The sequence below is a fragment of the Macrosteles quadrilineatus genome, unplaced genomic scaffold, assembly GCF_028750875.1.
Source record: "Macrosteles quadrilineatus isolate MER2022 unplaced genomic scaffold, UCM_ALF_1.0 Scaffold_4__1_contigs__length_99947679, whole genome shotgun sequence".
Lineage (NCBI taxonomy): Eukaryota > Metazoa > Arthropoda > Insecta > Hemiptera > Cicadellidae > Macrosteles > Macrosteles quadrilineatus.
This window is the reverse complement of record NW_026542597.1, coordinates 30,935,317-30,962,766: the sequence shown is the minus strand read 5'-3', so window position 1 is coordinate 30,962,766 and position 27,450 is coordinate 30,935,317. Positions and strand designations below refer to the sequence as shown.

The following is a 27,450-nucleotide window of genomic DNA, read 5'->3' as shown; positions in this document are numbered from 1 at the left end:
TAACACCGCCTATGTTTAGATTGTTTCCGCATAAAGTCCGATGAAACGACAGTATAGATTGTTATAACAAAATGGCCAATGCAACTAGCAATGCGAGTATGATGTAACGACCAAAAACCCAACTGGGAACCATATCTGTAATCGCAACCTAATACGCACAGTTATCTATGGTTAAGTACTAATTCGTATTACGATCCTACTAATATTACATTTATCTATAGTATTATTTATTTGAAGTGGTGTCTGTCTGGGCGGCTGTCACGACTAAAATACGAAACCCATAGCTTAAGATCCATATATCTAGGAGCGTCATAGCCTATTACTTTCCACAGATCACCTAACGGCCCGTGGATGTCCAAAGTTTTGAGGTGAAGTTTTCAAAAGTAAATATTGATTGGTATCGATAACAGTGTGAGAATACTCACAATGTTTACGTTTGCATTGACTTTTAATCGTGTAAACAAGTAGAACTGTCAAATACTTACTTCACAATTTCAAACAGCTGATCGAAACAAATAAAATAATTTTTTTCCTGCAGTTACATAACAATGTACAGTTCCTCACTGTTTTGAGAAAGTGCTTTATTTTTTGATTCGCTCATCAGTGAGACAATCTTACCATTGTCTCACTCCAGATTTGGAACGTGAAGGCACGACATTGGCCAATTCGCTCATCAGTGAATGAACCGTTGGGTGTTATCTTAAAGGTACAAAATGACACTGAAACTAACAAAAAACTATTTCACAACTATGTGGTAGGTTTGGTTTATTTGTTCTGGATCGTGTCATTGATTATAGAATTAAGTAAGATTCCATAACCGATGCTGTATCAACCTAGGCTTCGTCTCCGAGTTTTGAAAGTGTAATCTTATTGATATGGCGATTTCCATTAATTACCTGAATTAAAAGCCACAAACCTTTATAAAATGAAGTGGTACGGTTGAATTGTTTGTTTCTAAAACATATGCAAAGAACAAGTTCTTCTCTTTCAAGTCTTCTTCTCGTTGCAAAGTACGGGTACAGCAGCTAGTCGTAACATAAAATCGACTTTACTTAAATATTTTAAAATATGTCTTCATCCTTATTCAGTCCGTCACAGTTTAAAACTTCTTATTTTACCACCCTGATTACTGCGGTTAAAAGTTGGGATAATCGTGTTCGTTATTTAAATATATGTAACATACTTAATGAGTGAATTGTGTCACTTGGCAGTACGACAAACAATGTCTTTGAATCATCAGTTTGTTAAGAGACAAACTCCATTGATCTTGCTTATCACCTGACGGCTGTCGGTTGCAGATTTGATGAATGAGAGGTTGCAACAGGTATGTCTGGTGGTGGAGAGGTTGCACGTGACTCTTATGAGGTTGTGGTTGTGATAAGCCTTTTCACGCTTTCCTTTCTTATCGGGTGGCGAGAACGAAATTGCAACACTTAATTATTACCGGACAGCCGCCACTCGTGTGTCCACATACAAGCTTTGTATTCACTCATTGTTTGGCAGAGAAAACTGCTGTTTCCAATAAAATGCAAGGCTAAAATAATTGCATTTTTCTTGGGGTGAAATTAATCAACTGGAGTTGACATCTGATGAACATTTTCCCCGCTTGTCAACTTTTGTCTACAAATTTGACAAAGCATTTGTTTTATTGTATTTGTGTTTATAACTGTGTTAAACTTGATATCTAACTAATACGTCCCTTTATTTTGTAGACTATTTTAAGTACAGTAGTATACAAACACTGTATTTTGGTAGTATTTTTAATACTTTTTGCGTTGGTTGAATAATACCTGTTGTATATATCTTTCTTCCAAGTCTGCAAAGACCGAACACTTGGTTAGCTCCTAGTTACTGTTCGTTTATATTCTTAATACCAAAATAAGTTGGGGACAATTACGTGATAACTTTTGAAGGAGAAACAATTTAACTAATTATTTGTGTGAATTGATCAGTTTGGAAAAGGTTTAGTACGATGAAAAATATAGTTCATCACATGGACCTCGTGTTCTTTTTCTACCCTCTAACTTTTTCCGACTTTGGTCGATAAACTTAGGCCCTAGTGTAGTATACTTGGAATTCGCGAGTCACGCACAATTCATAGATATTTTATCGTCAACATTTCACACTGAAAAACACCTTACTAGAACCGAACCCACCAATGTCTCTGGAGCGGAACTATAATGCAAACCGCGTTATAAGACAGCGGACAGCGGATACATTCGTCTTGCGCTTCCGTAGTGGTCTCGTTATATTCGCCTTGTGAAGAGTTCTTACGACTTGACTGCTGTTAATAATTCGGCTGTTATTTGGGCCGACGCCCGCCAGGAGTTTCTGGAAATTACGCATTGGAAACTTACGGCAGTTTTTGTTTTTCATCGCCCACGGTTCAAGAGGATCATCGCGTTGAATTGATAGGTTTTATTTATTTTTTGTGTTGATCTCGTTTTTTGATAACTCTCTCGTACAATGATACAATATAGCGTGTCTGTCCCGTCACTTTACCTCGCCAGTCTGAGACAGCTCAACTCCACTTGTGTGGGAACTGAACTTGTTTATTGTAATCAAAACACACTATCTGACTAATATTTACCGTTAAATATTCTTGAGTTTTTGTGAGCTTCACCTACATTTCTGATGCAAATTTCATAGTGTATGATTTCTCTAGCTTCGTAAGTTCTTTAATGGGATTTGTTATAACAATGCATTTTTGAATTGCACACTATTTATGGTTGGTTAACAATATACGTAAGAAATACGAATCTGATACTACCATGGTGAATTATTACATAACCAATACCACCCTCTTAAAATACCTCTGTGTTGAATTGGGTTTTATTTAACTCCAAACTGTGCCATTGTCTGATAAGGCGGTGACGTGTGACTTGGTGTTAGTCTACATTCCCAGTCCACCATTTATCTCCGCCGTTAAGATAGTGATCTCGTGGTACATTTGTCAATCGCTCAACCAGTTGTATAAATAACACGAGAAATAGCCTTATGTTAAAACAAGAACCGCAAATTGGTTTAGTCAATTATATACTGAATTGTTTTTATTTCGCCTATTAATTTACAAACTACAGCAACAGTTTTAAAATACAAAGATCAGGGTTAAAAGCAACAAACAGTCACTCATACTGGTAGGCCTATAATACTTGTAGGAAGCCTTACAGGTGATCGGATTGCCTACTGTGGGATTTGCTTCGGATTAAAATACCATGTTTGGCCCATTTGCTGGGAATTACATCGATTGCCCTAGAGGTAAATGTATCTAGAATCTGGTTGTTAAGCCTGAGTTGTGAACTACTTTGTTGGTTTATTAGCCACAATTACAGTAGGCCTACCTGTTTTAACAGTGATTCAGATGATCTAGCCTAGTTGGGTTTTCCTCTTAAGCCGGGCTTTCCTAGGCGTGGAGTCGGCGAGCGGAGAGAGGAACGCGGAGAGCGGAATTGAAATTAACATGGCATTCCTTTCCGCTTCTAGGAAAACAGTAACATTAAATTGCCTAAGACAAGTGGAGTCCGCTCTCCGCGTTCCTCTCTCCGCTCGCCGACTCCGCGCCTAGGAAAACCCGGCTTTTAGCGGACTCCACTTGTCTTAGGCAATTTAATGTTACTGTTTTCCTAGAAGCGGAGCGGAATGCCATGTTAATTTCGATTCCGCTCTCCGCGTTCCTCTCTCCGCTTGCCGACTACGCGCCTAGGAAAACCCAGCTTTACTGGCCAACGTCAAATTGGTCAGGGCAACGTGCATGTATAAAGATCACAATGATGGGTGCTTGTGAATATGCTCCATATCAAAATCGTGTTTTCCATAGCCAATTCTAATGAAGTCTGATGCTAAGACGCAAAAGTAGCTGTTATATGTAGCATGTATGGTCAATTCGTTAATTAACAATTAAAATTTAGTTGTATCATAGCGTGAGAAACTTTGGATAGGGTTTTTAGTGACTAATCAGCCGTTTCTTTGGCTAATATTTTTGGAATATATTGGTAGTCTGATTATGTGGTCTCATTTTCCAAACACAGAAAGCAACTGACGTTACTCAGGAGAAAATCGGCGATGGGAAAAATACATCTCTGCTACTCAGCTGTATCAATCAACAGGAATCAATTCCTAAACCCGTCTGTCCGTCCTAAGTGGGAAGATATTTGTCATTGGATTATGCCTAATTTAATATTTTTAAATTCTAAATTGTTACCCTTGCCTACCACTTGCAGTTGTCGGTAGACTTCAGACTGTAGCTCTGTCGTCTCCTCGCCCTCGCCTCCTCGTTTCTTGTTTCCTTGGTTTATTGTTGACAGCACCGGGCGACCTCGTGATCTTTGGCGAGGTATTTCTGACGACTCGCAAGCAAGTCGTGCTGTTGGTGAAACAACGAGTGTTAGGAGGATTCTGTTAAAATATAGCTGCAACAATTTTGTGTTTTGTGTCTTATAATTTAATGTATTTTTTTAAGATCTTTCCCAGCTCAGGCTTTATTTTCCTAACGTCAAACTGTTAGTAAAATACATTAAATGGTAGCATAATGACAAATGGCATCTTTCATCGAACTAGCAATCCTCAGAATTTAAGGTTAGTAATTTAACCACTCGGACATTTTGTTAAAAAGGTAACATAGAAAAAGATTGAGAAAGTAGCAGCGAATCAACAATACCATGCAAATTTAGATAGGCGTCAATGGTTATCTTCGGGCCAAAAATGTAGATTGTTTTTGATATTTTTGTACAGCTGCACTTCCACCAAGAACCAAAGCAACAATGAGATGAAGATCAAATTTCGACTGAAAGCACAGAAAACGTACTTGAAAGGCAGAGGAAAAGTTACATAAAACAGGAAGATCGCAATAAGTTAAGGCATTGAAGAAACCAACAAGACTACTCCAATTGCTTGTAAAATGACTGAAAGAGGAATAAGACAAAAATAAGAGTAGGATAAGCACAAAAAGAAAAAGTAATGTGAGAAGAGGCTGAGATCATAATTATTGAACAAGGAGTCGAGAATTGGCATAGAGAAAATGAAAACTTTAATACGTTTACTTTTAAATGGCGACCATACAAAAGTAGGCATTTTAAGCCAAGTATGAATGGAGATGAGTGTAGGATGAGTGGCGATCTTGTAGACTTGTTAGTGACTAAGACCATTGACTAAATGATACTGAAGTATTAATTAACTATTATTAGTAGTCAAACCTAAGGCCGACATATTCCTTGGGCACAGCTGTTAATTAATAGCCCATACAGCTAATGACAACTAAGGGACCCACAGTTTATAGTGGAATCCGAACAACATTTTTGCCTTGTAATTAACGAATTGGTCTAATTATCAGGATTAGTACTTCAGGTAGTTTAGTACTCACTGCGGACGTTAATCCACACCAAGGAGTATCGCATCCACAGTGCATGCCTATAAATATCCACAATTCGTGACCTCCTAGTGCCACCGTCCCAGTGTTGTACAGAACGAGAACAAGGGCCACCGAGGAAGAGTGAAGGAATCAAACAGTTGCCGCAGGAATGTGAAAAGTAAAGCTCGTCCTGGATCTGCTTGTTTGCCCTACTTGTGGTGACTGGTGTCAAGTGATTGCCTTCCTACAATGGTGTGATTGTGTTGAACTGATCACATGTTGTGGAGCGGTGGTTAATCAAATCCAAACGAGTTCAGCTTTAACTTCGACTACGGATAGAAATGTGTTTACAACAGCTGATTTTTTACTCCCTAGGGGCTAAAAAAACGTTTTTCCACCCTATGCTACTTTAGACCCGCAACGCATGCATTAAATACGGCTGTTTTTACTGCGGTATGACGAAGAAACTATTAAAATATAACAGTGCTTGCTTAAAGGTCGGCAAGTCGTCTGAGAAGAGTTGGTACATTGATGGTTGGAAACTGCACCCAGCTGTTCTCAATCATGGTTGTCAATGAGAAACAGCCAGTCATAGTATGTAACAAAGCTATTACAGGCATCTTAATTTATTCGATACCCTTCCTTCACCCATTTTCAAGTTTATAAGCATCTTGTGTATCCGTCTCTGTAATGCAAGTAAGATGAATGACGGGTTTATTACTTGTTTTAATTGAATTATGTTTTTATCAGACGAATAGGACTGTTCTTAGTTATTATGTTGATGTAAGTAATTCGTTGATGTGTTTACAATAATTTAATTTTGTTACAGGTAAGTTGGAGTAAAACTGTGGCAGTTTGAGTTGTTAACCTATTTCGCAGGAACGTAAGTCTGCAGACTATACTTTGATGATTCAAGACTCACAACTAAATTGAGTTTTTAGTAGTTTTAGTCTTAGGCCACATTATTACTGGAGTTTGAAATAATCTCGTGATCCAGAAGGTTTGACACACCGATGTTATTTACGTACATTAATCTTTAAGTTGCACTTTCTGAAGCTGTTTATTCAAATGTGGTGTCGTTAAATTTCCAAACAGCTTTCAGCATGTATGCGGAGTAAGTGAGCGCGTGTCGCAGATGGTTGTGCCAAGGGACATGAAAGCTGCGCCGACACTGGGTGAAAGCAACCGGCTGTTGACATTTGGTCAAGTTCATTTTTTATTTCGAAAAAAAAATTAATTTGATTCCGTACTAAAACAAAATGTGTTTTCAAATACCAGTTTGAATTTTAAACGTCGAAAGTTAGTTTTCCACTAGTATCATCGCTAACATATACCGTTAGTGGCGACAACTTCATATGTTCACTGTGTTTCTAGTGTTCTATATGAATTCCCGTTTTTGTATGTTCTGTAATATACTTTCTTGCGTGATTCACTCAGAGGGACTAAGACGTCCTTAATGAAATAGGTGATGCAGTATGAAGAAAGTATGTATTAATCCTGGGCCTTGTGGGCTATCGTCGTATACAAAACCACCTTTAAAAACACAGAAAACAGACGTATTTTGGTTTAAGGAAATACTGCTGAGGTACTATACAACTAAACCGCGTACTGTATTTCAGAAATGGGCATTCATAAAGTTGTTGTGTGACATGTTTACCAACTGCTGTCAAGATTTAAGCGAAGTCCGTATCATTGTATTACGGGTGGATGAAGGTTAATCTAGTGTTTAAAACTAGGCCAATTGACCACAGATGCCAGTGCTACTGTATACTGCGCACTACCGCACTACTGATATGCCTCCGCGCACCCGTGTGTTGTGTGTTGGCCGGACAAGCCGTTATGTGGTGTTACGGTGGCCGTCTGTGGATTGTGGATGGTTAATTATTTGTGACTGAGGAAATTCCGCACGGCCTTCCTACTGCCTTCCTCTGGTTTCTCATAGATTTGTTTTATGTATCTCACGTTTAAATTTGTCCCAGATCAGATGTCTAACACTCTTAGGGATGTGCGTTACTGTATTTTGTAACTGTAAAACTGTCACGTATATATTCTTTAACTTAAATGTGTAATTACTTGGCCAAGGCTGTTGCCACTAGTTTTCTCCGTCATTGAACATTCCTTGTATGTACCTCAGCTGTGGACTGTGTTATGTTGTGTTGCCTAACAGACCTACTTGTGTCTATCTACCGCCTCGCCACGCCCACCTCACTTCTTGTACTTTGCTATTTATACCCACACCTTACTGATACTGTTACAACTGTTAACATTTCCCGTTGTCAACTTACTAGACCTTTCAATGGGGTATTGTTCATCTAAAAGACTATAGACATCAACAAACGTCGAGAAATGTATATTGTATGTGCGAATGTGAATAGTTTCTCTTCGTAGGAAAAAGGTTAAAGCTATGACCATTGGTCATTGTTGCAAACGTAACTGATTGTGCGTAGTAAAGCAAACTGAACGTGAATCCAGCAGTAGTGCCTGGTCTAACAGTCCCTCTGACCACTGGTAAGTGTTACCAATCAAATTGATAGCGTGTTGTTAAGCCTCACAAATGGAATGCAAATCCAACAGTAATGTCGCGAATAAGGTAACTTGTCATACGACCACTGCGATCAATGGTCAGTGTTGCCAACCGAACCGATAGCGTGTAGTAGAGCCTCGCAAACGGAACGCGAATAAGGTAGTAGTATCGGAGGTAAGGAATCTGGCAGTAACGGCTTTGAACAGGTTCCCTGGGCCAGACCCCGTATATGGCGGCCCACTTGCCCGCGTCTCATGTCTGCGCATGCGTTATAAATACACACGCGCAGACTGGCATTCTCACATCGGCAAATCGATTGTCATTTGATATCATTCGCACGTTTTGCTTGACCACGGCGGGAGTGTCTGTTAAAACAGAAGTATGACCCACAATGTCAGATCGTAGATTAAACACACTTTGCATGGCTTGATTAGTCTCATGGATTTGCCGAAGGAAATTTGAAATCAAGTTCTTGTTGTTTAGCCACAGTGACTACTTGTAAGACCTATAAATAAAAATAACCATTGTATCGTAAACAGTCGCTTGCTCCTTAGTGTAAAAATCATAGAGTATACAACCAACTGCAATATCTACCCTTAAGTAAGAGAAAAATATCTATTTTATTCAGCGCTCTCAAGTGTAGCCAACGTGAAACACATATCAAAACAGACTCCAGATTATAATGTACGATGAAAACTCTACTTTCACTATTGAATCATTGGTTATTTGTGCCAGTTAGCATATAAAATTAAAAGAAAATATGTGAACTAAATCCCAGGAAAACTTGCAGTGTCCTCTTGTTAATAAGGGTCACATGATTCAAAGACTTATCGTGAATAGAATCAAGCAAGTAAAGAGAACTTGGACTTTTGAGACGGTTCGTGACTTCATTGGTGACAATACCGCCCGATTTTAGTGACATTTTACATCACCTGTGAAAGTTATGTGCAACAACGCCGCTCCTCTGTGATATCTTATCACTCCACACTTGTGACATCTTCAAAGTGGTCGATTGTAGCAAGTGTTTCAAGGATATGTTTGTGATGCTCAAATAATACACTTTAACCTGTAAACAAACAAAATATTGCACACGAAATTGAGTGTAAACATAATCCAAATTGAGCACGCAATATGCTTCATCGGTTTTTGTGGCAGGATGAAAGAATACAGAACACTATGAAAGGTAGCTGGGCTCGAAGTAGACATTCCTAATATTAAGGGAAGGGTTGCAAAAGAGTTTAATAATCATGAAGCTCGCTCAGGACAATTAATTGAGGCCAGGTGGAGACTACAGTAAGCAGTAAGGATTACAATTGGGCAGAAAAGTGAGTTTGTATCCTAACCCAACGACAAATTCAGTAGTCGGATATTTTCGATGGGGCCGATCGGTTTTGTTACTTTCTTAGCTCGATTTTAAAAGGATGAAATCATTATTGATGTTGATTGACAATATTGTAAAAGTTGAAGTTGAAGTTGATAATTTGTAAAATTCGTGTGGATGAAATTTAGCCGTCAGATTTGGTCTGTGACAACTGCAGGATGATTAGTCAAGTACATAAGTAGATACATACATACTAGTACAAGAGGTGGATCCTAGTTCAATTATACTCAATACATAATGAACTTGACCCACTAACATTTACTCTGCGAACTTGGTAAACTATACAACCCAACCAAAATATAAGTTGGTGTTGCTTTGTAACAATGTAAATATTATGGAGCAGCTTGGCTACTTGTCAAGGTGACCCAACTGTCTGACAGCGTCGTACGAAAGCCGAAAGCTTTCTATCACAAGTTGGTTCGTAATCCAAAAACTTGTTTGCTTTCACTCTCAGCTGGAAAGTAATTGCCTTCTGTTTGCCAAATGCCTTTCTTCCTATTCGACAGGAATTTTAACAAACTAGGTATACGCTTGTAGTTTAGTTGTTGCCATGAAATAAACTATTAACCCGATGGACTGCTTTTGTATCAGCTTTTACTGGATACTGAGAAGTCATTTATACTGTAGATGGATGTACAGGCTAAGATTGGATAGCTATTAATTAAGCACGGCCAATTAATTATTTATAGAGAATTTTGCCTAGTTAAAAAGGAATGTCATCACTTTCTTCTTTCTATGTATCGGATTATGCTCGTTACTAAACCAGCATTTTATGTTGCGTTTTCATGAAGTTTTATGAAAAGATAACATAAAAATGTATAACGCTAAGATACCTGTATTTCTTAACACAACTAAGCCCAAGATTTTAATAGATCGGTGAAGTCTGTGAGTTAATGATTTGGTTTATAGTTTTGTGACTTCCTTACGTGACGTAGAAATCTAGTCCACGAGTAGTATGTATTAGAACATTGACAATTTTGCCTCTGAACTGTTTAAATGTACATTTTTTCAATATCATATGTTTTACTTTTTATATTAAGCTGTGTTCATGTTTATGTTTGTGTGATCAAAATAAAAGTGTGAATTCCTTTCTTTAATATAATTTGTTTCTCATTAATTTAAAAGTTTATTCTTATAAGTAATCAAGAAAAAGAATGCCTTGGACAAGTACGTATCAATAGTATGTGCCTGTAGACTGACATGTTGTAGAATATTGTGTGCTGTATTTTAATATAAGTGATGTAGAATTGTCGTTGAATATTAATGGTACAGTAGACTCCCTCTTATCTGGACACCTTTTAACCGGACTACACTCGACGGAAATGACATCTCTTTAACCAGACAATTTTTAGTACAGTATACATCAACGGGGTCTCAACATACCCACACTATACACAATTGCCTGTACAATGACGTCGATGAGAAATTCTAGAGCGTAGCCTCCAAAATCGTTGAGTCTTGTGATTCAGCGAGGGACATTTATCACTGAATGGGTAATGGTGTGACTCAGCGGGACCTCAACGAGGTGGGACTCAGCCACCCACTATACACGTTGACCTGTACAATGATGTCGATGAGAAACTCTAGAGCTTAGTCTACAACGTCGTTGAGTGTTGTGATTCAACGAGGTACATTTATCACTGAATGGGTAATGGTGTGATTCAGCGGGCTCCCACAATACACATTGACCTGTACAATTATGTTGATGAGTAATGCTAAAGCATACATCGTTGAATGTTGTGATTCAGCTAGGTGGATATAGGTGGTATATATAGATATACAGTACATCGATGGGTAGACTTGTCGCTGAATTGTTAGTTACATGACTCAGAGGAACCTCAGCGATGCAGGACGCACTGTCGTTGAAGCTAAACGAATGAATGAACTGATGTCACTGCTCCACTCCATGGTACAAGGATGCCGTGATTCATTCGGCATTTCTGGTGTGAATCACGGCTAAAAATGAATCCGAATGTTGCAACTTTTGCGTGAACGATTGTTACTGAAAACGGCAATCACTTCTCAGTGCAGTAATAATATTAAACCCTTTATTTGTTATAATTGGCATTTTACTCAGATATTTATTTAAGGAGTTGCAATTGTAAATAACAAAGTATGAACATTGTTTTATCGATATAAATTGTAATTGTAAATTATTTAAGATAAAATCTCTTGTTTACTAGATCCCCATGTTTAAGTAAATGTAAACCAAACTTCCTCCTAATTGTAGAAATATTTTGATTTATAGTTAGTCAAATAATTTAAATGCACTTATCGTTTTTCCTCGTTCTAATCTCTAAAATTATCGATTCTTAACTAATTGCTTGATTCTATTGGCTTGATTCTACCATAACGACTCGACACATATTGAATGAATACTGCAAATATACAGTAAATTTAAATTGACAACGTCATTGCACGTAAAGTCGAAATCATTTCACCCTTTAATGATGCAGCTCTGCTTCACCATCGTTTAAATTAAGTATCCTGAACAAATCGCGACACAGCTAGATAACCCGTCCGGAGCGCAGCCTCACACAGTTATACATCGCTAATAGCCCAGTAATTGCTGTGTAATGTTTTTAAGTCGCCCAGTTTCGCATGGTACAGTTACTCCCCACGTGTGCAGGTTGTGGATATGATACAATGATCGCATGTTTACCACCATCCAGATAACATTGACCCAGTGAGGCTGTCCTCACCTATCTTGAACTAGTCCATTGACCCGACCAGCATTTCGCATGCAAATCCTATCATGTACATTTTCATTTGCACTTCAATAACTGTTGGACGACTTAACGGAAACGTGTTCGATCGGGTTGATGGTAAACCGATAGCGGTTTGTTTTGCGGTTGGGATTAGTTCTGATTTATTTGATCTACTATGACTGTTAGAGTTTAGAATTGAAATCGAATATTTTCTGTGAAAAATCTAAAGGAAGGTGGGCATATGAGATAAAGATGTGGAGGAAAATGGACTGTGTAGGTTGGAGAGGCCTAGTTGACATCCAATCCCAAAAATATACGAAAAAGAACATGTGTAGCTAGTACTGTATGCTGGCTTTTTAAGCACAGAGGAATACGTTAAAACGGTAAGTCGAAGTGAAGAGAGGTGCAGATATGTCATGAGCGAGATGGTAGACTGTGAAGGAAGAGGAACTTTAGGGGGTTAGTAGAAGATGGAGAGGCCTAGTTGACGCCATCTCAGGAAAATAGCAGAAACAGAGTTGAACTAGGTTTGGGGTTTTTTGGGTTTTGTTAGACTGAGAGAAAGACCCAGAAGAAAATGCATATTTTTAATGAGCTGCAGAGGGTCGTGGAGAAGATGGGACTGATTGGACTGGTTAGATTGCATAACCTAGAGAGGTCTAGTCGAAGCTCAAGACACGGGAACATCCGAAGCAGACCAGAATGTGTATGTTTGGTTTTGTACAGACAAGAAGATGTACACCCAGTTGTTAACATGTTAACACACTAGCTATCGATCGTGCACTTTGGGAAGCATCCACGTCCCACACCTTACGATTCTACTGTTACATCCACATTCCCACAGACTGTTGGGGTTGTCATTTCTCCCGCCAGAGTGGTTGCTAACCGCGGTAATTACTTGTTCATGATGCCGCCTCTCATTCATTCCCTCCGCACAAATCTTTCCTATTCTTGTACGATGACAAATGAATTACTGTATTTTGGTGTAAGTCATTTTGTTCGTTGTTATGGACGGGGTCGTTGTTTGTGAATTAAGACACTTAAAAAGTAGGCCTACAATTGTCCTCAAAAATTTAATACATTTGTTTAGCGCACCCTCCCGATACATTAGGGTGTTAACTAATGACAAAGCAGTTCCCGAGACCCGACCCGAGCTCCCCATGTCCTTGGGCCAGGTCGGAAGCAGGTGGAGGTGGAGGTGGCTCTAGAGAGATCAGATCACAGGAGCTGTCAGGTGCGAGAGAGGGGGAGGATATGCGGATGCTACTTTGATCAGGGGTCCTTCTCTCCATCTGCAAAACATGGATATGCACACGTACACTCGCCGTGCATTTAATTCGTCAGGAGTTAGTCTTTAGTTAGTTTACATATATATAGCTTGAAATGGATTGGAGTTGTACACTCACAGCCTCGCTTGCTCTCCATTAGCTTCGCCCTACCCAGTCTATAATCTACTAACTTGTTAATGCTATATTCACTCCCTTGCTGATGTGTCATGTAGCCACCCCCAACCTCTTTAGGTTTTATTGCCTCAATAGCTGTAGTTGACGTGCCGAGTTTCCCCAACCACACCAAAATGAAGACATTTTAACTTCGCTCTTCCTTTACCACCACAAGTCATTAATCTAGTTTATCTCTGAAACTATTTGTTGATGTCTGAATAAAAGCATAAATAAATAAGGTAAAAGTGACAATGATTAGTTATATATTTAGTGGTATTGTAAACACCGTATAGAAAATGTTAGCCATTTGTTGCTATTAGCAAAACTGAAACAACGCTAGTACTACTACAATATTAATAGTCAATGTCACAATGTTTTCATGTTAGAGGATAAGGTCGCAAAATAACAACAATGCAGATGCTGTACTTGGCTACGCTACCACCACTGCTACTTATCTTTGATTGAAATCAGTTGAATATGATTGTTTGTGCTAAGAAATAACAGTTGATTAACAGGCATCTTGCAGAGTGCTACTTTCGGTTATCGTCTGTTCTTTTATATCAAGTCTTTTCACTTTGTTTTTAAGTCTTGTGAATGAGGAAGTAGAACTACAATCCATCTTAGGTCCGTGTTTGTTGGAACGGAAAGCTACAGATGATTCACCCATGATATAGTCCGAAACAAGATCTGTTTGTACTGTCGGTGCGGCGGCGGCTGTCGCTCCAATCAGCTGACCCCGCTCTCAGCTGTGATAACACCATCAGCTGACCGGCAGCCAATCACACTTCTTGTCCACACAACTCGTCCAAGCCGAACTGTGTTTTGAAAAAGAATATTTTCATGAATACAATTTTAACTTGTAGGATCGGTCTGTAGGCGTGTTAGCAAAATATTGTTCCTCCTCTATATTGAACTTAATTTTAATATCCTGATGATGCCCTCATTCAACATATAGAAAGGGGGTGTAGGCACATGACCCAGGCTGCAATCCTCTTAATCACGGTCGGTTGACCTGTCGAAAGGTAGTATGTTTTATCTATGATATTAGACTAGTTTAGTTTATCACTTATTTTCTTACAGAGTATCTTGTCTCATTCACCACAGTTCTACTTATCGCTATTGTTTTGTAATTAACAGTGTAATTAATATGTGAACTAAAACTTAAGGTTAAGGTTACTTACGTTACAAACTCAAATCATAGTTTATTTTCCCTTAAATAACTTTTTTCTCCGTTGAAATGAGGCGAGTGACAATAACAATTCTTCTCCCCACCCACACGCTGATGAACAGTCTTTAACTATGGGGGAAATGTCCAATACATTTATAGTTTTTCTTTCCATTCGTTGAATTTAATCCAAATTAAATGTAACAAAATTTAAACTATAGCATTTGTCATGGTATGTACAATAAATGTAGCTTATATACATTAAGAATCGATTGAGAATACACATGTGCAGCGATAAATAATGAAATAATTTTGAACTAGTGGCTTGTAGGGACACAAGTCCCTAAAAAGCGCAATAATGTAAAACAAATTATTCTAATATACAAACAAACTCAGAAATATATTATCTATGTGTCAGAATAGATATCCCTGTACACCATATCTTTAGTGTACACAAAAATAGTTTGTTGTTTGTCTTTGTTTGCCTTTGTTGATGTTATTTTCAATAAATCATTTGAATCACTACATAGGTTTAACTCCGCTAAAGGCAGCAAACATATAATTGTTTGTGAATAAATACTGGTTTATTAAGGTAGCTTTGGTCTTAATGGTCTTGGTGGTTAATGGTGATAAAAAAAGGCTTCCCTGATTGAAATTTTGGAAATTTTCTTCATCAAATATGAACAGGCAAATAAAGGTGTGTTGAGGTAAGCTTAGTTCTTGGCCAAACCTAAAAAAACGCTAAATTAGCATCCCTACGCAGTTAATATTTCTAGGTGTATACTCCTTTTGTCAAGGGTTAACAACATTATCCATTGACCAAACTTAACCCTAGATTTTTTCTGATCAACATAAAAAAAACTACAGTTAGTGTAACATTATGTGGTGGCATTCCTCTTAAATGTGCGATTGACGTTACATATTCTATCAAATTAATAATCATCGGCTGATTTTTTACTCTTTTGCGACTGGTAGGATTCCATTACCCAGTTATCGAAACCAATCACGAAATTACTTTTCATCAGAATTGACATGCATATTTTTGGTTTGTTTAAGAAACGTAAAGCAACGGAAACTACCTCTAGGTTTTACTGTTATATGTGGCTGCTCCCTTTTATATACCATACATGCTAGGCTATATTATTTTAACCTTTATTGTTTAGAGCAACAGACAGTACCTGTTTAAAATCTCCGAACAATAGTGTTTTTCCTCCCATTGTAACTTGTCATAGTACTTACTTAATTAACAAATACATATTTCCTTTACGAACCTATTCCATCTTTATTCCAGGTTATTTTCTAAGAGTAGCCGTTGAGGTTATTCCACTTCATGCAAAATATTGATTAAACACTACAATAAATCTCAAATTTAAAATTTTTTTAAAATTACTAAGAAAGTGTAGAATAAATCTTGAACATGTGTTTTAAAATTAAAACAAAGCAAAAGTTTTCCATTTCACCTTGAATCGTTGATTATTTATTCAATGTGGTTATTTCATGTTGAACGTTAAAAAATAAACAAACTTGAAAAGTTCCACAGTAAAATAATTTATTTTCACATTCTATAACGTAACCAAAAAGTCTTAATTAAACCATATTAAAGTCTTAATGTGGTAACGTTATCCCTGATTTTATATAGTACATTGCTGAATTTACTGGCAAATAAGTATAATCCAAATGTTAACTTCGAAATGTTAACTAATGTGTAATTTGTTTACTTCAATACAGCTGTATTTAAGTAAACAAAAATTAGCAGAAAATGGCTTCTAATGCTATTCTTATGGAGAACATTTTACGTTATATCTCGTTTTCTGGTAACTTTATGGGAATTCCGCTATTTTTCCTGAGTCCCTCGGGTCAGGACCTTTAATTTAAGACCTCTCCCACTATTCTGCGACTTACCAGACGTCCACAATTTTCTGGTAAAAATTTGGTCTTACAGAATTATATATATAGATGTCCAGGGTTTTTTTTTTTTTTTTGTAAAATTCCGTATAAATAATATTATAACTTCTGTCAATAATATAGATACAGTAAATGTGTTTGTCTCGTCTAGGAAGTAATCAAAACATTCCATCTCGACCAATCATTCACTTTCCCTAATTTACATTCACTTTTGACGAACTCTCGACACTCTTGACCCTATGTCAGTTAACTCTCCATCTTATTGTCCCTATTGTGAGATAACAACTGTAATTCTGTGCTGATAACATTGTTGCAGTATTAATTTGGAATTTTACGTGGATGCTATAATCTTCGACGCATTCCAATTTATACGCCCCTTTGATTTTTTTTACATTTCTTTTGGTTAAGTATAGTTTGTTTTCCTTGTTTTGATTCACATGGTTGTTCCTTTTAGTTGAACGATCTGATAATTATCAAAAAATTATTAAATTAAGTAAAAAAGTCTGCCTATCATTGGAGTTCCAATTTGATGTAATAAATTTGCTTCAAATTATTTTCACTATCGGCATAACATTTCTGTAACATTAGATATTTTATGAGTTTATACAAGCAGTGTCGTATAATGAATGCCGTGTTCTTGTCACACTTTCCCATGTCCCCTCATGTCCACACGGCCATGTCCCCCATAACATTGTAGCCTAGATAACCAACAAAGTACCATGCGGGTTGTTGAATTGACTGGGAAAAAATTCTCGTCGCAGTTTTTTTTATAATTTTAGTATTCAAAGTTGAGGTGTGTGTTGAGGTGTTATGTGTGTTGTTCTGGATTCTCTGTTAGAGAACCGAATGTGATGTTTTGTTGCAAATTCTGTAAAGTAGACTATTTCAACTATGTTTTTATCCCCATTAATAAACCCAGTAACTCGTCTTGTCGTAGGAATTCCAAGAGCACTGATCAACTCAACGCGTCGGTCTCGTCCAAAAGAATTTTAATTGGTAGAAGAGGATTTACAATCCCGAATTCTTTTCCACATGAATGACCCACTATTGCCTGCTTATAGCGTTTAATTATGCCAATACTATTTTTCAGACATTTTGGGCTTCTTAATTGTCTTTGTAAACTTTTGACATGTTTTTGAAATTAAATTGAACCGTGAACCAGCCTTAGTTATTTTTGGTGTTTTCGTATTTTGATGATGTAACGGCGGCTACAAGTTTTGTCAACTCAATCAATCAATCAATAAAATCTTTATTCAGAACGTACAGATACATCGTACATGAATGTGTCATTATGTTATTTTTAAATAACATAAATATTTACCTAAAGTTAAAAGATTTATATAACTCCATCTTACTGTCGCTAATTTTTGAGCACGTTCTAGATATTTTGGGAAGCAGGCCAAGAAATGAGCGCGTCAACCTTTCAGCTCCTTGTAAACCTCTAAAGCCTTTATGCCTGACTGCCAAATTTTCCAGTATTTGTTCCTAAATTAGTAGACCGTTTTCCAACACTTCCAGTTCACGGTCCTTTGTATTCAATCACAAAATAGTAATCACTATCCAAAGTACTTGGGGCTCAAGCAGCTCTTACCTACCGTCTCTAATCCTTGAATATGTCCTGGGTGTTTTTTTTTTTATCGCATGTCATTCAGTTTGGTTCCTTCTGAGAACTTTTCGTACCTTTGCAAACCTCACTGCATAATTAAGTGTTATATTGGTGAATATAATAATAGGTTAAATACCTTGTATACGTCCTCAATCCAAGTCGTCTTTTATAATGACTATAGTTTCGGGGCCAACAGCCCCATTGTAAAATTTTCTGTCTTGTTAATTACTGTTTATAGCATTGGTCACCGTTGAAGTACACATATACAGTACACATACACTGACACACGAAACATTTATATTTACACGTAACATTGAAAAATTATACTTTTGGCCGGCCTAAACAAAAGTGATTACATCATTGTGCGGACCGGTACACTGACTGTGTACCGTCAGTGTACATGACGTGTATATGTGTATATGTGTACTTCAACGGTGACCAATGCTATAAACAGTAATTAACAAGACAGAAAATTTGACAATGGGGCTGTTGGCCCCGAAACTATAGTCATTATAAAAGACGACTTGGATTGAGGACGTATACAAGGTATTTAACCTATTATTATATTATTATTCAATCCAGGAGGCAAACATGGATAAATATTGGTGAACTTGAACTTGGTCGCCAAAATAGTTAATATTTTCTGTAGACCTATGCTGCTCCAGGCTGTCAAGTATAAGTTGTCTATTTCGTGGCTGTTCCAGTATGCCTAGTATTTGTTTTGTATGCTCTTAGTAGAAACACGTAGACTTACGAGGACCGTACGTTACCGCATGTAGAGTAAGTAGTTTAACATGTCCGTCCGTATGCACGACAGTTGACAAGTAAGATTGGTTCATTGTTGTGTTATCAATGCCTATTCTGTTATCATATCCGTCGCCCCCTTCCACCCACCGTGTGCTTCCCTCTACGGTCTATCAGCGGAACTCTTGGTGTGCATTCAGGAAATGCTGAGGGGTTTCCTCTGTTCCGCGAGGCGGTGCTACATGAGATGAAATGTCCACCTTTTATCTTCTCCGCGCTGTGACTCTGCACACTTCACACGTGCGAGAGAACCTAGCATTTTGTTGTTTTCAAGCTCAATTTGTCTCAATGAATAGCCGAATTTTGGTTCATGAACTGAACAACTACATACAGCTGGGCAGCAGTGGATATAGCCCTCATCTAGAAACCAAAACGTTGCCGGTTCGAGTTTAAGCACGTTTATATTTTTTCAGGTTTACATATAGAAACACCCTTTCATCATTGGCCCATTATGGGATTGGGACGCATAATTATTTAACCCTATGAATAGGCCTACAAGACGAGAGTGAGAATTGACCTGTGTAGTTTTGTTACGAACTGAAATAATTACGAACTGAGCCGGGACCACAAACCATTCATGAAGAACAGCTTTGTCTGGTTTTGAACAATCGAATACTTCTCAGGATTGAACCTAAGGCGAGCACTAAAACCTCTCAATTAGTAGGTTTCTCAAGCAAAGAGTACTTTATCTGTATTGGTAATCCTACTCCGATAAAACTGTACTTATAATAATCACCGTTTTTTATAAATATATCGTTATTTGACGGTTTTTATCGGCGCAGGTGCAACACAATACAGCTCTGGTCACTCACTCGTATTGCGTAGCTCAGAGTACGCTTCTTGAAAAACCAGTTCCTCACTAATTAACCGCTCCTATATTTAGACTGGTAAGGTACAGTTTTAAGTGTTGAAAAGTGAAACTAATCAACGGGCGTGTGCTGCAGTGGGTTAGAATGTGCCTAACTTCAAAATGGTTGCATCCGGATTGTTATTAATCTCTATTACGTTTGATTCTTCGTGAACTATTTACAGCAGTCGCTAATTAGGTGTTAAGATCCATGGTCATTATGCATAAATTAACGTGCTTGCAACGAACACTATGTAACATGTTACAGTACTGATTATAACATAGAATTAGGATGTGCTCTTTATTCCGAGGTTTAATAGCTTTTATTTCACAGTACAGTTTCTTCAGAGTAAAAACAGTGTTTTGACGCGGACTTATGTTGAAGCTGTTTGGTATTTTCCAAGTATAATGTGTAGTTTTTGATCTTGTTTTCAAATTGGTTGAAAAGTTTTTAGCTATTGAGTAGGAAAACGCAATTTATTTTATTCATTTATTGGTATCGTTTGACTGTTGCATAGTTAAAATAGATCACTAGTTTATATAATTACATAGGCCATTATGAAATACCTAATTTTTTTTCATAAATCGCACCTCACAGGGAACCCTGTATAATCAATCGTACTTAGAACACATTTACCAACAGTTGACCGCTTAATCTCAAAAGCACTGTTATATTAGTCCACTATTGTCTTCAGTGATAGAATATCTCGAGTCATTTCTCAGTCTACGACATTCAGAGGTCACATGGTGGTCGCTGGCGCCTGTTTTATCACTGAAGCGATAAGAGACTAAAGCCCACACTTCTGGATTTCAATAAATGTCGACGGCTGACCTATGGGGTGAACCTCAATTAACTGTACGAAATTGGTTTGGATGGTAAAATTCCCTTATCGATTAACTGATGGAGGATGTTACGTATATGCAGGGTGATGCAGGCGCAGGTGTGGGCTACATGAGGTATTTAGTTGCCAGTTCGCACCCTTCCGCCATGTATTTTGATGTATTTTGCTCTTACCCACTTACAAGTTTCTGATACTAGCTGGAATTGAACAAAGTTTGGTTAAAAATGTAATGTGAGGATAGTTCGACTGTGCTTGATGGCGAAACTTATTTTTTGTTATTAAAAAAGGTTTTTTAGTCCACAAGTTGTAGAGAGTTACAATTTATTTGGTTTGCAACCTTGCATTCTTCAATTATTTATGCAAGCTTTCTGTACGATGACCTATTAAGTTACATAAAATAGGCTGTAGCCTATTACTATATACTGTATCATTCCACACGTTACAGGCCTCTGAGCTTATGAAATATTTATTTAAAAATATGGGGATCTTCTGAAAAAAAAAACAAGGTACACGATGTTTGTAGTGTTCAATTTTGCATCCTGACTCCTATTGTCCTGGGGCATTTTTAAAGGCATTTAAAATCTACATAGCGTGTACAATGTAACAAGGTTTTGATGTGTGAACATGCTAATTTACTTAACATAGTCGGAAGCGGTAAACGTCGGAATGTAGAAGAAAGTGACAAATTAGCCCAGGTTAAAAACTGTTAGACTGATATTGTGTTGAACGTTAATCTAATCTTTTTCCATGTGTGTCAACACGCAAGTATTATCAGTTGTTTGACATTCCTTCACCCTTCACCATTACATACGTTTTGTCGGCTTCTCAGTCAGTAGTGGATGCACAGAAGGAGTAGCCATTAGGCGGTAGGCGGTTCACAATCTATTGTACTGAGTGTATAGTGTGTGGTGACCGAGCTTGGGTCAAGGCTCGCGTATTGTTGCGTGGATTGAACCCGTTCCGTCAATCATTACACTACATTGCCACTTCACAATGTGTGTAGCTCAACTGGAGTATAGACTGTGGCTTTAAATAGAGCAAATAGACTTCCCAAGGAACCATCTGTACTTTAATACTTTTCAATGAAATGGTGACCATACAAAGTGTAGATTTCCGTGACGTCGACACGCGAGGGTACGTATCCTAGTAGAAAATAAGAGTGAAGGATAGCTGTTTCATGAATGAGATGACACATTTTACAAAGATCAGCTGGTTCTTTATCCAGGATGCCCAAGGACAAAATAGTTTGGGTCCAGTTCGGAACTATAAAAGTGCTTCTAACTTTACTCAGAATCGATCCGAAGACGTTCTGACGAGATTATGGACGCTATCCAATCAGCCACCATGCTATTCTTAACGGAGGGCAAGAACAATTTACGAATAAATTGTCTTATTTAGTTTTAATAGTTTCAAGTTTGGCTGAGTAACAAAAGTAAATCATGAACAAGACGTTCTCTACATATACCGAGGGGAATAATTAATTCAATAAAATTATTTGTAGGCTTGGTGACTTAGCTGATCATCGAGGATGATAAATCTATTCAGGATAACGTTTAATATTCGAGTCAGCATACTGGATTCTTACCATGTAACTGGTTTCGTTTTGGCCAAAAGCTATGAACATAATTGATACTTCCGAATCATCAATGAAAGGACTAATATAAACGTTCTCGATCTATACACTTTCAGTGAGATGCAACTTTTAATAGCAATATTCGTGTAGTTTGTTGTGTAGCTTACTGATTTCTCCACAGACTCTAGGTTGTGTAGATGTTGTAGAGTCCAGAGACCACTCGACATCCCTCAGCCTAAAGTGGTTCATGCTCGTGTATCCACTCCACATTCTACACTCCAAATATTGTACTCGGAGCACGTGTTGAGGTTATAGCACACTGGTTTTACGGAGTTCGTGTTTAATATGTTGTTATATTGATAAATACCTTCTACAGTATTAGGAAATCCATAAAATGTCAGATAAAACTGTATGGATTGCCTAATTGTAAATTTACCTTTTCGGATATTATCTAGTTGTTAGTAGTCCAAATGCTAACATCTACAATGAAGCTATTACACTGACTCCTCAGGTCATGTGTTGGTGGTTTTACACTGACTATATAGCCATTCTGTCCAGAATGAATACGTTTAGATTTACATGGAGCTCATTTGAATATAGTTATACATTGACTACAGAGCTCGTGTTGATAACTGGTTATTGTTTATCTCGGCTAATACTTACACGTTTTACATATAGTTTTTCCACGACGTTTTATTGCTTTTTGTTGTCATTTGTGCCTTTACTAATATTTTCAGAAACTTAAATTTCTGATAAAATTATCAGAAACTAATTTTAATACGATTCGTGGGTAATTAAACGTTATTTCACTTAATGCAAGTTCTAAAACACACTATATGTCTATATTTACTTTTGCTTGTATATGCGGGCTTACTTTTATTTTTTACTACAGCATGCAATGTTAAGAATTTAAGAGAACGTGCTAGTCCTAATTTCGCCACTTAAAAGGCCATTTAAATTTATCTCATCCTATTACAGCGGCACCGCTCTCTTTATACGAGCTAAAATTAAAAACATGGTCTGAATATTGTGACATAATGCTTGTTTCTTCTAGCAAGCATACCAAGAGGTTGTATCTCGTTTGTAACATTGTAGGATCTTTTTATGATCCATCAATCTGTCTCTCTCCTGTAAGTATGTAAGCGGTTCGTAAGATGGACGGATGCCAGGATGGGTCTGGTCTCTGGTCTCTGGTCCCTTACAAGGAGCGACAGTGGTATCACAGTAATTACAGTTCTAATTGGGCTAGAAAGTTTACAATCACAACCCTCCCCAGCCAATGAAGCTATCTTGTGAAACTCACAACTTATAACTATGGTAATGCTGGGTGTCTCTGATTCAATGGATGGTGAAAGTGAATAGTTAGATTTGATAACAGATCGTCCTGCGTTGAAAGATAGAACAGAGCATTCGGTTTCTCACAAAGTGGTATATTACACGTTACACTTTGTGATATATTAAAAGTTATACAGTATCAGAATGGCTAGTGCTTTTTCCTTCGATCCTGAATTATGTTTTCCTAAATTAGTTGATGTTTCGAGCTGAGAAAAGTCACGCTATTGATGTTCTTTTAAAACGTATCGCTTTGCTGTCTTAGTTCAAAATGAGATAAAATAACTACAGTGACTTGGGATTTTAATCAGATTATTTTCCAACAGTTAAATTAAAAATCTTAATGGGATTCAGACATTGCAGGGTTTGGTCCTGTCATTTCATTGCAGCCTTTAAGAAGGTATGTTACTACAAATATTCTACTCTTAAAGATATTTGTATGTTTGTAGATTGAAAATTTGTCAAAATCATTATGTTGATGCATTGCCATTATTTTAGCAAACGATTATTTTTTAAGAGTTGTCCACAGAATTTAGCCGTTCTCTTTTGGACCTACCCCTCTTTGAGCGCATCTTTGCGGTCACCTGTTTCTTTTTTTTAAGAAACGTATATATTTTCGGTCGTGCATTAATTGCGCTAAGTCCTCAAAGGGTCCCAAAAATGCTCCTTAGGTGCGCCAAGCCCAAGCCAGGTAGGGGTGAGTTGCCGGAAGAAGGAATGTCCTTGTTTACGTGTCATCCTAACCTAACCTAACTCAACCTAACCTAACCTACTCAATTATACAGTCAAAGAGGGCCGCCACTTGGTGCAGTTTATGAACCTGTCAGGTGGCTCCCTGGAGTTAGATAATTCAGGAATACCCGACTATATACTCAGAGTTGGCGCTATTATTTCCCGCCCTAATTTTCATGTTTATTTTATAAGAAGCTCCTCTCTATCATAGAACGTACAGTGTATTCCCCTACAGCCTCTTCTAATAAAGGATTCTTGTGTCACCAAAAGCCATTGATCCCTGTCCAGACGGAGGTGTTTGTTTCACAACGTCCGTCAGATTTACTTTCTCCCTCGCAATCGCATACCTTCTGCCGCACGCCTGGTAGTGGTATAGGCTCAGCCATGGTTAACACCCGTCGTGTGTTACAGGACCAGTACGAGAACCTGTCCCTGCACACACAGAAGGGCATAGACTTCCTGGAGAAGTACGGCCACTTCATCAGGGATAGGTGCGACATCGAGAAGGAATACGCTGCTAGACTTAGGTAAGTTGGTGATGACCTAGATTTGTGTACAAGATAGTGACGATTTTTGGTGTAAAAGATTTTAGGTTATGAAGATCTTTTACTTTTTGTTTTGATTAAATGGGAACATGGTTGAATCACACACCCCAAGTGTGCTAGACTCTAGAATTCCGATTCTTCGCTAAGTTTTGTTACTGAGATATTTGATGTGACATTAACCTCTATGGCCTACAATACATTGTCTGTTTGTTCTTGTTTGATTACAACATTGACAACGAGTTTGACAAGAGTATAGGCACAATTTGTTGGAGACTTCATTCAACTATTGTTTTATGTTTATTCCAAAACTGGCTACATATTTATCACCGGAATGGAATGTCCAGTCCCATCCCTAGCCAAAGGCCAATAATCTTATGTGCTACCTAACGTGAAATTGGAAAATAACTACTATTTTTAACAAAATCAATTTCTCATATCAATTTCTTTATTCTATCCTCGTAAATAGCTAATTAGCTTAACTTGGTAACTTTAAAAGAGTAGGAACCGATACTTAGTAATTTACGTCGGGGAATAAGATTGAAACCTACCCACGTATACATGAGACTATCTTTCACAGTTTCGGCTGAACGGTAACGTATCAAGAACATGCAAATGACCAGAGACTTGATTTTATATTTATTGACTTATATCGTCCACGCTGATTGCTAACCGTTTATCAATAACGAGTTTTAATTGCAATTTAATATCGGGAACAAGCTCGGGTGCACGGATATGTTCAAAGAGCGTTTGATTTTATATTCATTATAGCAGTGATCTATATAGTCCAAGCGGATTGCTGATTGGTAACGACAGTAGCAGTTTTCAATTGCAGCTCAGTGCAGTGTGCAGCGTCGGCAACCACTACATCGCCACACAATGGGTCGTCTCAAGTTACAACTCATTGTCTGCGTCCAACCGAGGAATTAGTGGAACCGATTTGCTTACTTTCCGTCCTCTCGGCGCATTTTTCCATTAAATGTTAGAACTACGTCTTTTGCTGGATATCTTGACAATTTTAAGCAGTGGGTTTTCATTGATGTAGTTGCGCATATTATATTGTTCTAATTCAGTGGACAAAGCAATACAAGTTACCGGTGGACACATTTGGTTAAAGGATCCCTGTATATTGACTACTACTAGTCTACATAATAACTTTTAATAACTCGGAACTCTGATTTTGTGACCAGACCACGTCTATTTGCTGCAGTTCAGTATTTTATCTCGTTATCCCTATCATTGTTTGTAATTCATATAGAACTTTGCATCAAGTATGAGTCATGAAACCTTGTAATTTATCACAAAACTTCGTTGAACAAACAATGACGAGATGTTTTTGGCATCAAGTTGTAGAGAGATGACCTTGATCTTTCAATCTGATAAGAGATAAGCGTTGAGTCAGAGCAAGGTCACGCGAAGGTCGTAAGCTGGATGTCTTTGTTGGTGTTATCAGATCAACTATGTGGTTGCTTAATATATTAGTAAGAAAGTTACTAGTTTTAATTTACTTTTATGACAATGGTTTTTGTTGTGTTTATAAAGAAAACATGTTGTATTAAAAAGCTGTGAGAATTGCAATTTAAATTCAATTAATCTCGTTTCAGAGATGATCTCCTGTTTTAGTTCGAAAAGCAGACCCACATCTACAGTTAGGGGGGTTCCGGACCACCGAGTCTCGATATTATTATATTCCTTTTCTATAAAATAGGCTACAGATTTTGATGCATAATCTATAAAATCCGTTAGTGATTCGCATAATCTTTGCCCACTCGATTAAAGCCGTTGGAGTTACTATTTAACTATGGCTTAAAATTATGTTATACAAATCTTAATCAAAATATAGTTGTTAAACTCTTGAAAGTTTACAAGGGACATGATAGTTTGCTAAGAATAGGAAATAAAAGATAGGATGATTTTAGAGGCCTTAGGATTGGAATAAGGTTCCTTGGTGTTTCGGGCAAGAGCTGCGGTTCTTCTCAAAACAATTATTTTTGCTGAGATTTTTACTCCATTATAGTTTGAAGCCACCTTTTACATATTTACCTGAAACGGGAAATTTTTGTTGTACTTTATTGAATATTACAACAAACTTATAGCTATCTATATAAATAAAACGGTGAAACAATCTGTCAACGCTATGTCGTACTTTAAAACGCCCTGAATTTACCGTGTTGCAAATCGTTTTAGTGTGAATCGAAATACAGGGTGTCCGGCCATAAGTGTTAATAAATAAACTTGTCCGTGTCATAAATACAATTATCTGCCAAACTACATCATAATGGTGATTGAATGACGCATATTTGAGGTTCCCAACTCAAATGGTAACGGAATAAAAGTTAGAATATTTTAAATGCATGTCTTTCTCACGTAGTAGTATAAGTTTTTTGAGCGGAGCGAGCGAAGCGAGCGAAGCTCTTTGGGATCAACTTCAATGCAAACAATATAACACCATCACTCAATAACGGCTGAACACATTTCAGCCAAACTTAACAAGACTACTTAGACTAATAATGAGATGGTTTGTAAACAAACAAATTTCAATTAGATAATGCTAATGCAATTTAAAACGAACTTAAATTTTTAAATTTTTAACATTAGGCTTATGGGACTAAAGTAGCTATGACAGTTTTTTTGTTTACAAGAAAAATGTAAACAAGAGAATCATAAGGTATTTCTGAACTTTCTATACTTTTCTTTTAA

The 27,450-nt window shown here is 37.4% G+C and overlaps 1 protein-coding gene across 5 annotated transcripts in view; it reads left to right on the top strand.

The window, feature by feature from the left end:
* Window positions 1–27,450, top strand: part of LOC128991387 (formin-binding protein 1-like) — a 96,147-nt gene that overhangs the window by 11,432 nt on the left and 57,265 nt on the right. For all 5 annotated transcript variants that reach the window (XM_054414206.1, XM_054414205.1, XM_054414204.1 and 2 more), the window contains exon 2: window positions 24,620–24,735. In XM_054414206.1, coding sequence (XP_054270181.1) covers window positions 24,620–24,735 — 116 coding nt within the window. The remainder of the gene's footprint in view (window positions 1–24,619; window positions 24,736–27,450) is intronic.